General features: G+C 39.5%; 1 protein-coding gene across 1 annotated transcript in view; it reads left to right on the top strand.

Moving 5' to 3' along the window:
• The first annotated feature begins 334 nt into the window (after positions 1–334).
• The window catches only part of LOC149279012 (formin-like protein 3), a 61,671-nt gene continuing 47,723 nt past the window's right edge, over positions 335–14,282 (top strand). The window contains exon 1 of the mRNA XM_089501483.1: positions 335–442. Within this exon, the coding sequence (XP_089357609.1) occupies positions 335–442 (108 nt within the window). The remainder of the gene's footprint in view (positions 443–14,282) is intronic.

Raw genomic sequence — 14,282 nt, 5'->3', positions numbered from 1 at the left:
ATCTGTTGCGCTTCTCCGTTTTTCCCATGCATCACACGTTACAGTACCACCAGTAGACAGCAGAGGGCGCTGCATAATCTGAATTGCCGAGACCCTTTCTAGAACCTATAAGAATGGAGGGTCTTACTCAGGAAGCCAATAGAAAATGGGCTGGTGGGCGTGGGTTGGATTGTGTGGTTGGGGTGAATGGAGTTCCACTCAGTGTGAGCTGCGAGGCGGGACTCGTTAGTACAAAGGATGGGTCCAGGGGACTTTCTGCTGGAATAGCGGGGGCGCGCTTTGGAGGAGGGGGGGACACCCGGTTTCTGGGGAGCGGCGTACCGGGGTTCCAAGGATGGGTAACGCGGAGAGCGCGGGGGGTACCCCGGGGACAACTCTGTTACCGCTGAAAGTGCCGATGCCGGACCAGGGAGAACTGGAGGAGAGATTTGCGCTGGTTCTGGTGAGTGCCGTAAAGTTGTAAAAGTGTGATGTACCTCACGGAGGAGGACTGCCCGCGCGAGTCCCCGCATATACGAGGGCTATTACTACGTATAAGAGTATTAATGTGCTGTCCGTGCTCTGCATCTTCAGCATAAAGTAACCCATGTGAGCAGTAACAACGTGCTGCTTCCTGTGGAGGAGTAGGAATAATGTCATTAATGATACCAGTGGATCATGTACCCTGTGTAAGAGGGCTGTTGGTTTTAAGAAGAGCCTCAGTCTAAGAAGAGTATCGGCTCTCCATAGGGTTGTGTCGTCTGCTTTATGCAAGAGAAGTTCTGAGTGTGCCTCTCATGCAGGGGCACGTAATGTTGCAGCGCTCCCGGTGACTGGAGTCAAGCTATCAGACAGTTTCAAATCAGTGGTCATGCCATCAGACGCTTTTTCTTAAGATTAGCAAAATGTGCCTTAGACCTGGAAATGTGATAATAATCATATAATGTTACAATTTTTAGTGGATTTTGCAGAGTTCTTACACAAATATATCTCCCTGCAAAATTAGATACGTTTATTAAACAAATTCAAGGTAAATATCCGCTCATTTCTAGCAAATTACCTTTTATAACATTTCTGCATATATTACAAAATTCCACCGTTGGACCAACACATTTACACTGCACATATCTCACACACACACCCCTATATAATATCTTACAATATGGTGCATTTTTACTGTGGCAATTTAAAGATATAGCACCCCAAATAGCAGTGCAGTACTTGATAAATGTCATATTTCAACATTCTACATGGAATTAAAAAAAATTCCCCCATTGGACCAATACAGTTACACTGCAGATATCTCAAACACAACCCCCTCTATTATTTCTGAGAATATGGTGCATTTTTACTGTGGAAATTTAAAGCTATAGCGCCCCAAATATCATCCCAGTACACAGCAACTGGCATTTTTCAGCATTCTACAGAGGGTTAAAAAAAAATTCCCCATTGGACCAATACAGTTACACTGCACATATCTCAAACACAACCCCCTCTATTATTTCTGAGAATATGGTGCATTTTTACTGTGGAAATTTAAAGCTATAGCGCCCCAAATATCATCCCAGTAGACAGCAACTGGCATTTTTCAGCATTCTACAGAGGGTTAAAAAAAATTCCCCCATTGGACCAATACAGTTACACTGCAGATATCTCAAACACATGCCCCTCTATTATTTCTGAGAATATGGTGCATTTTTACTGTGGAAATTTAAAGCTATAGCTCCCCAAATATCATCCCAGGAGACAGCAACTGGCATTTTTCAGCATTCTATAGAGGGTTAAAAAAAAAATCCCCATTGGACCAATACAGTTACACTGCACATATCTCAAACACATGCCCCTCTATTATTTCTGAGAATATGGTGCATTTTTACTGTGGAAATTTAAAGCTATAGCGCCCCAAATATCCTCCCAGTAGACAGCAACTGGCATTTTTCAGCATTCTACAGAGGGTTAAAAAAAATTCCCCCATTGGACCAATACAGTTACACTGCAGATATCTCAAACACATGCCCCTCTATTATTTCTGAGAATATGGTGCATTTTTACTGTGGAAATTTAAAGCTATAGCACCCCAAATATCATCCCAGTAGACAGCAACTGGCATTTTTCAGCATTCTACAGAGGGTTAAAAAAAAATTCCCCATTGGACCAATACAGTTACACTGCAGATATCTCAAACACATGCCCCTCTATTATTTCTAAGAATATGGTGCATGTTTACTGTGGAAATTTAAAGCTATAGCGCCCCAAATATCCCAGGAGAAAGCAACTGGCATTTTTCAGCATTCTATAGAAGGTTAAAAAAAAAATCCCCATTGGACCAATACAGTTACACTGCACATATCTCAAACACATGCCCCTCTATTATTTCTGAGAATATGGTGCATTTTTACTGTGGAAATTTAAAGCTATAGCGCCCCAAATATCATCCCAGTAGACAGCAACTGGCATTTTTCAGCATTCTACAGAGGGTTAAAAAAAATTCCCCCATTGGACCAATACAGTTACACTGCACATATCTCAAACACAACCCCCTCTATTATTTCTGAGAATATGGTGCATTTTTACTGTGGAAATTTAAAGCTATAGTGCCCAAAATATCATCCCAGTAGACAGCAACTGGCATTTTTCAGCATTCTACAGAGGGTTAAAAAAAATTCCCCCATTGGACCAATACAGTTACACTGCAGATATCTCATACACATGCCCCTCTATTATTTCTGAGAATATGGTGCATTTTTACTGTGGAAATTTAAAGCTATAGCGCCCCAAATATCATCCCAGTAGACAGCAACTGGCATTTTTCAGCATTCTACAGAGGGTTAAAAAAAATTCCCCCATTGGACCAATACAGTTACACTGCAGATATCTCAAACACATTCCCCTCTATTATTTCTGAGAATATGATGCATTTTTACTGTGGAAATTTAAAGCTATAGTGCCCCAAATATCATCCCAGTAGACAGCAACTGGCATTTTTCAGCATTCTACAGAGGGTTAAAAAAAATTCCCCCATTGGACCAATACAGTTACACTGCAGATATCTCAAACACATTCCCCTCTATTATTTCTGAGAATATGATGCATTTTTACTGTGGAAATTTAAAGCTATAGTGCCCCAAATATCATCCCAGTACACAGCAACTGGCATTTTTCAGCATTCTACAGAGGGTTAAAAAAAAATTCCCCATTGGACCACTACAGTTACACTGCAGATATCTCAAACACAACCCCCTCTATTATTTCTGAGAATATGGTGCATTTTTACTGTGGAAATTTAAAGCTATAGTGCCCCAAATATCATCCCAGTAGACAGCAACTGGCATTTTTCAGCATTCTACAGAGGGTTAAAAAAAATTCCCCCATTGGACCAATACAGTTACACTGCAGATATCACAAACACATGACCCTCTATTATTTCTGAGAATATGGTGCATTTTTACTGTGGAAATTTAAAGCTATAGCGCCCCAAATATCATCCCAGTAGACAGCAACTGGCATTTTTCAGCATTCTACAGAGGGTTAAAAAAAATTCCCCCATTGGACCAATACAGTTACACTGCAGATATCTCAAACACATGCCTCTCTATTATTTCTGAGAATATGGTGCAATTTTACTGTGGAAATTTAAAGCTATAGTGCCCCAAATATCATCCCAGTACACAGCAACTGGCATTTTTCAGCATTCTACAGAGGGTTAAAAAAAATTTCCCCATTGGACCAATACAGTTACACTGCACATATCTCAAACACAACCCCCTCTATTATTTCTGAGAATATGGTGCATTTTTACTGTGGAAATTTAAAGCTATAGCGCCCCAAATATCATCCCAGTAGACAGCAACTGGCATTTTTCAGCATTCTACAGAGGGTTAAAAAAAAATTCCCCATTGGACCAATAGAGTTACACTGCAGATATCTCAAACACATGCCCCTCTATTATTTCTGAGAATATGGTGCATTTTTACTGTGGAAATTTAAAGCTATAGCGCCCCAAATATTAGCCCAATTCATAGCAAATGGGATTTTTCTAAAATCTACAGAGGGTTAAAAAAAATTCCTCCATTGGACCAATTTAGTTACAGTGCAAATATCTCAAACACACCATTCTCTATGATTTCTGAGAATATGGTGCATTTTTACTGTGAAAATTTAAAGCTATGGCGCCCCAAATATCATCCCAGTGGACAGCTAATGGGATTTTTCAACATTCTACAGAGGGTTAAAAAAAAATCCCCCATTGTACCAATACAGTTACACTGCAGATATCTCAAACACATGCCCCTCTATTATTTCTGAGAATATGGTGCATTTTTACTGTGGAAATATAAAGCTATAGTGTAATTTAGTTATAAATATAAAGGTCCTGGTATATGTCACTGTCAAACAACCCCCCAATATGTGTTCAGCAACATCTCCTGAGTATGGTGATACCCCACATGTATAGGTTTGCCAGATTGTTTGGCTGGTAAAAGGCTACTTTTGGGACATGCGTAATTCAGGTAGTCTTTTGGTCATTCTGCCTCTATATCCTCTTTGGATCATCTTTGAAGCAGACTACTTCAATTTACCCCATCAAACCATATATTTTTGAAAACTAGACACCACAAAGTATTTCAAATGCTGGTATTTTAACCCTTTTATGCATGAGATTCTACTACCTGTCTTTCCCAAAATTTTATTTTGTATTTTTTTCCACACACATTGTACTTCAGGAATGAATTCATAGCTCCTGGTATGCGTCACTATCAAACAACCCCCCAATGTGTGTTCAGCAACATCTCCCGAGTGCAGTGATACCCCACATGCATGGGTTTGTCGGGTTGTTTGAGATTTAAAATCCCACATTTGGGAAGTGCGCTTTTTTTCTCTATTTTGGTCAGTCTGTACCTATGCCCTATTTTTGAGACAGGCCACTCCAATTTACCCCATCAAGCCATTTTTTATTAAATTAGACACCCCTTGGTTATTTGAAGTGCTTTTATTTTAACTCTTTGTATGTTGAGATTTTAGGACTTGCTCAAAATAATAAACTTTTTATTTTTTTATTTTTATTTATTTATTTTTTTTACACATTTTGCTGGTACTGGATGGTTCCTCTGGTGACATCACTGCATAATTATTTTTAAATGTTTTTTTTAAGCTTTTATTTTCCTTTTTTTTTTATATTTTACTAATCACATTGTGATTAGAAAGCTGGGCTCCATTGACTTGCATGGTTGAGTGCAGTACCTGTATTCAACCTGCAAGTGGAGCCAGAGTTCTCTAGAGGGTCTGGAGACCATCTAGCGAAATTTTTCGTCTTTATTATTTTTTTTTCAGGACGGTCGCCATCTTGCCGATGGTGAAGATCACCGGCAGCGGCGGCTGTGACCGCTCTCCTGAGCGGTCACAGTCCATCCCAGGGTAAGTGTTTGGTGTCCCTGAATGCCTCCTGATCGAGGCATTCTGGCGACACCATTGAAGTTTAGGAGGTGGACCGTCAAAGGTCGTTAAGTGACCGTCTTTCCGTGACGGTCCTGAACCGGCAAAGGTCGTTAATGGGTTAAATAATATAAATATTTTTTTTAACCCTCCGTAGAATGCTGAAAAATGCCAGTTGCTGTCTACTGGGATGATATTTGGGGCACTATAGCTTTAAATTTCCACAGTAAAAATGCACCATATTCTCAGAAATAATAGAGGATTGTGTGTTTGAGATATTTGTACTGTAACTGAATTGGTCCAATGGAGGAATTTTTTTTAACCGTCTAGATTTTTTAAAAATCCCATTTTCTATATATTGGGCTAATATTTGGGGCGCTATAGCTTTAAATTTCCACAGTAAAAATGCACCATATTCTCAGAAATAATAGAGGGGCATGTGTTTGAGATATCTGCAGTGTAACTGTATTGGTCCAATGGGGAATTTTTTTTTAACCCCTTGTAGAATGTTGAAAAATGACGGTTGCTGTCTACTGGGCCGATATTTGGGGCCCTATAGCTTTAAATTTCCACAGTAAAAATGCACCCTATTCTCAGAAATAATAGAGGGGAATGTGTTTGAGATATCTGCAGTGTAACTGTATTGGTCCAATGGGGACATTTTTTTTAACCCCCTGTAGAATGTTGAAAAATGACGGTTCCTGTGTACTGGGCTGATATTTGGGGCACTATAGCTTTAAATTTCCACAGTAAAAATGCACCATATTCTCAGAAATAATAGAGGGGCATGTGTTTGAGATATCTGCAGTGTAACTGTATTGGTCCAATGGGGAATTTTTTTTTAACCCCATGTAGAATGTTGAAAAATGACGGTTGCTGTCTACTGGGCTGATATTTGGGGCCCTATAGCTTTAAATTTCCACAGTAAAAATGCACCATATTCTCAGAAATAATAGAGGGTTATGTGTTTGAGATATATACAGTGTAACTGTATTGTTCCAATGGGGGAATTTTTTTTAACCCCATGTAGAATGTTGAAAAATTACGGTTGCTGTGTACTGGGCTGATATTTGGGGCCCTATAGCTTTAAATTTCCACAGTAAAAATGCACCATATTCTCAGAAATAATAGAGGGGCATGTGTTTGAGATATCTGCAGTGTAACTGTATTGGTCCAATGGGGACATTTTTTTTAACCCTCTGTAGAATGCTGAAAAATGCCAGTTGCTGTCTACTGGGATGATATTTGGGGCGCTATAGCTTTAAATTTCCACAGTAAAAATGCACCATATTCTCAGAAATAATAGAGGGGCATGTGTTTGAGATATCTGCAGTGTAACTGTATTGGTCCAATGGGGGAATTTTTTTTAACCCTCTGTTGAATGCTGAAAAATGCCAGTTGCTGTCTACTGGGATGATATTTGGGGCGCTATAGCTTTAAATTTCCACAGTAAAAATGCACCATATTCTCATAAATAATAGAGGGGGTTGTGTTTGAGATATCTACAGTGTAACTGTATTGGTCCAATGGGGGAATTTTTTTTAACCCTCTGTAGAATGCTGAAAAATGCCAGTTGCTGTCTACTGGGATGATATTTGGGGCGCTATAGCTTTAAATTTCCACAGTAAAAATGCACCATATTCTCAGAAATAATAGAGGGGCATGTGTTTGAGATATGTGCAGTGTAACTGTATTGGTCCAATGGGGAATTTTTTTTTAACCCTCTGTAGAATGCTGAAAAATGCCAGTTGCTGTCTACTGGGATGATATTTGGGGCACTATAGCTTTAAATTTCCACAGTAAAAATGCACCATATTCTCAGAAATAATATAGGGGGTTGTGTTTGAGATATGTGCAGTGTAACTGTATTGGTCCAATGGGGAATTTTTTTTTAACCCTCTGTAGAATGCTGAAAAATGCCAGTTGCTGTCTACTGGGATGATATTTGGGGCGCTATAGCTTTAAATTTCCACAGTAAAAATGCACCATATTCTCAGAAATAATAGAGGGGCATGTGTTTGAGATATCTGCAGTGTAACTGTATTGGTCCAATGGGGAAATTATTTTTAACCCCCTGTAGAATGTTGAAAAATGACGGTTGCTGTCTACTGGGCTGATATTTGGGGCCCTATAGCTTTAAATTTCCACAGTAAAAATGCACCATATTCTCAGAAATAATAGAGGGGCATGTGTTTGAGATATCTGCAGTGTAACTGTATTGGTCCAATGGGGAATTTTTTTTTAACCCCCTGTAGAATGTTGAAAAATGACGGTTCCTGTGTACTGGGCTGATATTTGGGGCACTAAAGCTTTAAATTTCCACAGTAAAAATGCACCATATTCTCAGAAATAATAGAGGGTTATGTGTTTGAGATATATACAGTGTAACTGTATTGGTCCAATGGGGGAATTTTTTTTAACCCCATGTAGAATGTTGAAAAATTACGGTTGCTGTGTACTGGGCTGATATTTGGGGCCCTATAGCTTTAAATTTCCACAGTAAAAATGCACCATATTCTCAGAAATAATAGAGGGGGTTGTGTTTGAGATATGTGCAGTGTAACTGTATTGGTCCAATGGGGGAATTTTTTTTAACCCTCTGTAGAATGCTGAAAAATGCCAGTTGCTGTCTACTGGGATGATATTTGGGGCGCTATAGCTTTAAATTTCCACAGTAAAAATGCACCATATTCTCAGAAATAATAGAGGGGGTTGTGTTTGAGATATGTGCAGTGTAACTGTATTGGTCCAATGGGGAATTTTTTTTTAACCCTCTGTAGAATGCTGAAAAATGCCAGTTGCTGTCTACTGGGAGGATATTTGGGGCGCTATAGCTTTAAATTTCCACAGTAAAAATGCACCATAGTCTCAGAAATAATAGAGGGGCATGTGTTTGAGATATGTGCAGTGTAACTGTATTGGTCCAATGGGGAATTTTTTTTTAACCCTCTATAGAATGCTGAAAAATGCCAGTTGCTGTTTCCTGGGATGATATTTGGGGAGCTATAGCTTTAAATTTCCACAGTAAAAATGCACCATATTCTCAGAAATAATAGAGGGGCATGTGTTTGAGATATCTGCAGTGTAACTGTATTGGTCCAATGGGGGAATTTTTTTTAACCCTCTGTAGAATGCTGAAAAATGCCAGTTGCTGTCTACTGGGATGATATTTGGGGCGCTATAGCTTTACATTTCCACAGTAAAAATGCACCATATTCTCAGAAATAATAGAGGGGGTTGTGTTTGAGATATGTGCAGTGTAACTGTATTGGTCCAAATGGGAATTGTTTTTTTAACCCTCTGTAGAATGCTGAAAAATGCCAGTTGCTGTGTACTGGGATGATATTTGGGGCGCTATAGCTTTAAATTTCCACAGTAAAAATGCACCATATTCTCAGAAATAATAGAGGGGGTTGTGTTTGAGATATCTGCAGTGTAACTGTATTGGTCCAATGGGGGAATTTTTTTTAATTCCATGTAGAATGTTGAAATATGACATTTATCAAGTACTGCACTGCTATTTGGGGTGCTATATCTTGAAATTTCCACAGTAAAAATGCACCATATTGTAAGATATTATATAGGGGTGTGTGTGTGAGATATGTGCAGTGTAAATGTGTTGGTCCAACGGTGGAATTTTGTAATATATGCAGAAATGTTATAAAAGGTAATTTGCTAGAAATGAGCGGATATTTACCTTTAATTTGTTTAATAAACGTATCTAATTTTGCAGGGAGATATATTTGTGTGAGAACTCTGCAAAATCCACTAAAAATTGTAACATTATATGATTATTATCACATTTCCAGGTCTAAGGCACATTTTGCTAATCTTAAGAAAAAGCGTCTGATGGCATGACCACTGATTTGAAACTGTCTGATAGCTTGACTCCAGTTCCCGGTGTGAGCGGGACATATCCCCGCGGCGCCCCCTGTTATGAGGGGGTGTATCCCCGTGGCGCCCCCTGTTATGAGGGGGGCTTGTCCCTGCGGTGCCCCCTGTTATGAGGGGGAGGTGTCCCTGCGGTGCCCCCTGTTATGAGGGGGAGGTGTCCCTGCGGCGCCCCCTGTTATGAGGGGGACGTATCCCTGCGGCGCCCCCTGTTATGAGGGCGGCGTATCGCTGCGGCGCCCCCTGTTATGAGGGCGGCGTATCGCTGCGGCGCCCCCTGTTATGAGGACGACCCTTATGAGGGGGACGTATCACTGTGGTGACCCCTGTATTTGGGGGTTGTATGGTTGCGGTGTCTCCCTGTATGTGGGGGCTTATGGTTGCGGCGTCCCCCTGTATGTGGGGGTCGTATTGTTGCGGAGTCCCCCTGTATGTGGGGGCTTATGGTTGCGGCGTCCCCCTGTGTGTGGGGGTCGTATTGTTGTGGCGTCCCCCTGTATGTGGGGGTCGTATTGTTGCGGAGCACCCCTGTATGTGGGGGGCTTATGGTTGCGGGTCCCCAGCCTTGTATAGTCCTGTGTATTAGAGAAGCAACTGTATTATACAAAGAGTAACATCAGTGAAACCGGTTACTTGATAAAAACCACAACGAGCGATAATTGTATGCCGCCAATTAGCGATTGGTACCTGAAGTTGTGATGGTAAATGAGTTAGAGTGATGATCCCACAGAGTACTCGTTTCCAGTTTGTCCTTTTGCTCGTTTCGTTTTGGTGTAGAACTTGTCCTGTGCCAGGATTACAGGTTAGTAGCGGCACCGCCAGACGTTGTCCTTCTGTAATGTAGCTGAGTGTTGCCCCGTCATGTCAGGACAGCTAGTCTAGCGGTGATGTCTGCTTGCTGCTGTAGTCCTGTGACTGCTCTTTCCAGCTTTCAGTAGAGTCTGTCTGGATTATGTTTCTGGTGTCTCCCTGTAGGGTCTGTCTGGAGTTTGCATTAAAGTTTTGTCTCTTTCGCTTTGGCTTGGGTTACGCGCTTTGGCTTTTGGGTAAAATTATACATGTTTTCTTTTTCCCTTTTTTTTTTTCAGTGTAGGACAGTAAGAAGTTTGTCTGCTTGGCATTTGCGATCCGCATTTGTAAAAGCTTTCTTATTTATTTATTTTAGTTTAGATTTTTTTTCCCTTGCACAACAGTGAAGTCTCTTTGGGATTTAAGGAATTTGTTCATAACTCTATAGAGGGGGCGGGATAGGAAACTTCTCCAGTACAGAGCTGCTACTTACAGCGCAGGACCCCCTCCTTCTTCACTTACAGCGCTTTCAATGGCTTTGTTGTGATCTGGGTACCTGTGATTCACATTCATCCAGCTTCCTAATACCGGAACACTAACCAGCTCCTCTGTACCACTTCCCAAGTCTTTAATATAAATTGCTAACGTATCCATTACTTGTATTTATAGATGATGATGATGACTGTTCTGGAACAGGAACTGAAACACTGGATTTTCCATAGTAAAGATTTTTGGCATTGGATTTAGGCTTTTTTTTTTTTTTTTTTTTTTTACATGCTATATTAAGAAATATCCCTTTTTGTTCTGGGGTAATATGAAACGTAACGTTTAGCACTTGGAGGGGTTACCACTGGCCACGTTGCAACACAAGCAGTTATTTGGGTTGTTGTAGCATTTAGAAATCATTACTGTATGAGACTTCTTATCAGAATATAGTAAGTGTTTTTTGATAGAAAACACTTTGCACCTATGCAAAGGCGATATTTACTATATATGCCCTGTACATTTTAGCGGCTGTTCCACCTACTCAGCTGACGTTAACACTTTTGTCACTATGTGCAGCATTAATAACCCAATTCCTAGCTCTAATCGATGTAAAATTAAGCCTCAATGATGATTTCCGCCACACAGACTTGTCATGTTGCACCGATAGGTTGTTGCCATAGAAGTAGAACAGTGCATTTAAGTAAACACCTTTTAATACTAGCAACAGCTTTAATAGATTAGCATAATCATATAGCACATTAATTGCTTGCCTTTTGATGCACATCTGGGATACGAGTTAAAACCCAGATGTTTTTAATATCACAGTTTTTTTATGGTTTTTCTTTTCATTTTGTAATGTATATTTATACATTAGTATATTTACTAATATTAGTGGTCTTGGTTTTATGTCAAATTAATTCTGTGTAAGGAGACAACCAGGAGTCTTTGAGCACCTATACCCAAACTCAGTGGCTTTATGGCATATTGTGAAGGTGATTTATACCGGGTTTCTAATAGCGGAGCCAAACTCGTGTTAACAAATGTTAATGTTTACATGTGTTGTAAACATTATTGAAAGGCTGTCAATTCAGCTGGATGTTTGCATTAGAACTGATCCTAGCTGCCAATCGGGAAATATTGGAGCAATAACAAGTCGTAAAATATGCTGGTTAAAACTTGAACCCCCAGCCTGCCTTGAACTCCAGTAGGAGCTCCAAACACACATCCAAAAAAATGTTCAGACGTAATCATTGTGGGCTACGGGGAGAGAAAGATGAGGAGGAACAACATGCATTGCATACAGGAAAACTGCTGAACAATGGACATTGAACTACACAAATCCAAGTTAAATAGCTTAAGGAAAACAAAGGAAATGGTTTGTATACCTTGCTAAACCTGTTATAAGAATCCAAATTGTACAATTGAAAATGAACTGCTCAGCGGGTGGTACTCAAGGATGTTTGTTGTTACAGATAAATGAAGAGTTCTAGGTCACCGAACCTCTCGAACCAGGGCTGTTGTTCTTATTTATTGATTTATAAAGCGCCATCATATTCCACAGCGATGTACATTACTTGTTTGTAAAGTCACTTGGAAAACTAATACCGTCAAATGGGGAGTGTGCTTGGGAATCTAACAGCTGGAAATCTCCTTTAGGATCGGATGTACTAACATAGTTACAAAGGCTGCAAAAAGACATGCGTCCATCACGTTCAGCCTTTCCTACATCTGTTAACTGCTGTTGCTGTTGATCCAAAAGAAGTTTGAAGCTCTTTCCAATTTTGCAACAAACTAGGAAAGAAAAAATCCTTCTTGACCCCAGAATGGCAGTGAGATCTCTCCTTGGATCAAGAAGCTATTTCCCCATAATTAAAAAATGAAATCCCTGAATGTTATGTTTTAGCAAGTATTCATTCAGTTGCTGTTTAAAAGTCTGTACAGACGCTGATCAAACTACATGTAACCTCTTTTCTGGTAAAGCAGCCACACCATTGGATTGGCAAACGCTAGATTTCAGCATTATCTTTCTGGGACTTGAGGAATTAAATGAGTTTATGATTTGCTGGATAGCCCCAGGTTTCTGTGTGTTCAGAAGAAGTTGATAGTTTTAGTTAGAGTTGTGCTACTAAGTCTCAATACTTCTAAGAAGTTCCTGTAATACATCTCGGGTTTCCCCTGCAAAACGGGAGCCGGTTCTGAATTACACACATTTTCAGTTTTTTTTGGACCATCTTGGTCCTTTGGTGAATAGGCCTCAAAACCTCTCTGAGAAAATTAGCACAGAGGTTGACAAAATTGGTTTATATCAAGGAGCCAGCTAATTTTTTTCGCATACAGACACTAACATACTTAAACATACGCTAACATACTAACACACATACACATTTTTTTTTTTACTTGTTGGCTGCCTGCTGGGAAATGATGTCCTCTGTCAGCACTTAGGATTTAGAAGGAATTTTTTTAATAGAGTCACAAACATTGGAATCTGATGATTTATGTACACAGATGTAAATTAAACTGACATAAACATATATTAAAAAAGTATTAGTATTTCAAGAAATTAAGAAAGTAAGTCTTGGTTATGGAGGCTACCCGCTTGATGTCATCCTTTCCATTTTGCTGATTATAGTTCCTTGTGTGATAAGATAAAATATGCTGTCTTTGTGAATGCATGGATTTTTTTGTCGCAAAGAGGAAGTTCAGTTACATCATAGGAATTCTAGGGGTTATCCGTAGCCTCCTCAACAATAAACGTTTCTGGACTATTAAACATAAATACAATAAAACCGTTTTACCGTGATGAGGTCATTCGATTAGTACTTGGTGTCTAGGAGAGCCACATCGGACATGTGCGATACGTCGCTCTGATAGTCTTCATGGGATCAGCAGTGATTTAGTGTCCTGAATACTGTTTAGTCCATCTCTTCAGTTGCGTGGTTTAAAGAATTCGCTATACTGTTATAATCAAAGATTTAAAAAAACTTTATCGGAGTGTCTTGCTGTAAACAGTCAAAGTTTGGTTTCCTCAGCAGCCCCCTTTTAAGAGCAATACAGAAGTTGGTGACATCATCAGGGACACCAGTATAATGGCCTTTTGAACTGTGTCCTAGCACAATAATTGCTCCATTTTTGCCAATTATTTTCCTTAACCTACGAGTTCCCTGTTAACAGGCTATGACTGCTTTGTAGTAGAAAGCCATAAAACGAGCAAAATATAGATATTGACAAAGAGGAAGCAATCTCAAATTATGAATAATTAACAGATAAGCACAAGAGAAAACATACTCATAAGGCAAACTTTCCATTTGTTGTGGTGATGTCTTTTGAAGAGTTGCACTTGAATTTTGAACTTGTAATTTCATGGGTAATGATGGGCTATTTTATCCCTTGGGTTTTACTCTGGGTGGAAAAAAGCAGACATACAACCTTTGAGTTTTTTTAGTTACCAGCATAATTTTAAGGTACGGTTCCTTAAAATGATTTTGCCGGACTGTATAATTTGGTTGGGCATTTCCAGCCATCAAAATAACATGATTGTTATGCTACAAAGCATATTTTTGGGATCTTCTTGATCTTACAATTTGTGAAATTTTGATGAATAACGATAATTATATCATTAACTTTTACCTCCTCAATAGACACATTAAGGTCCAGCTGAGAGATGGTGGTACATATATGAGTATCCATCTAAATATTTGGTGTAACCA

This window comes from Sceloporus occidentalis, unplaced genomic scaffold, assembly GCF_023333645.1.
Source record: "Sceloporus occidentalis isolate IW3139 unplaced genomic scaffold, rSceOcc1.0.p SCAF_175, whole genome shotgun sequence".
NCBI lineage: Eukaryota > Metazoa > Chordata > Lepidosauria > Squamata > Phrynosomatidae > Sceloporus > Sceloporus occidentalis.
Note: the sequence above shows the minus strand (reverse complement) of the source record. Positions and strands in the feature narration are given on the sequence as shown.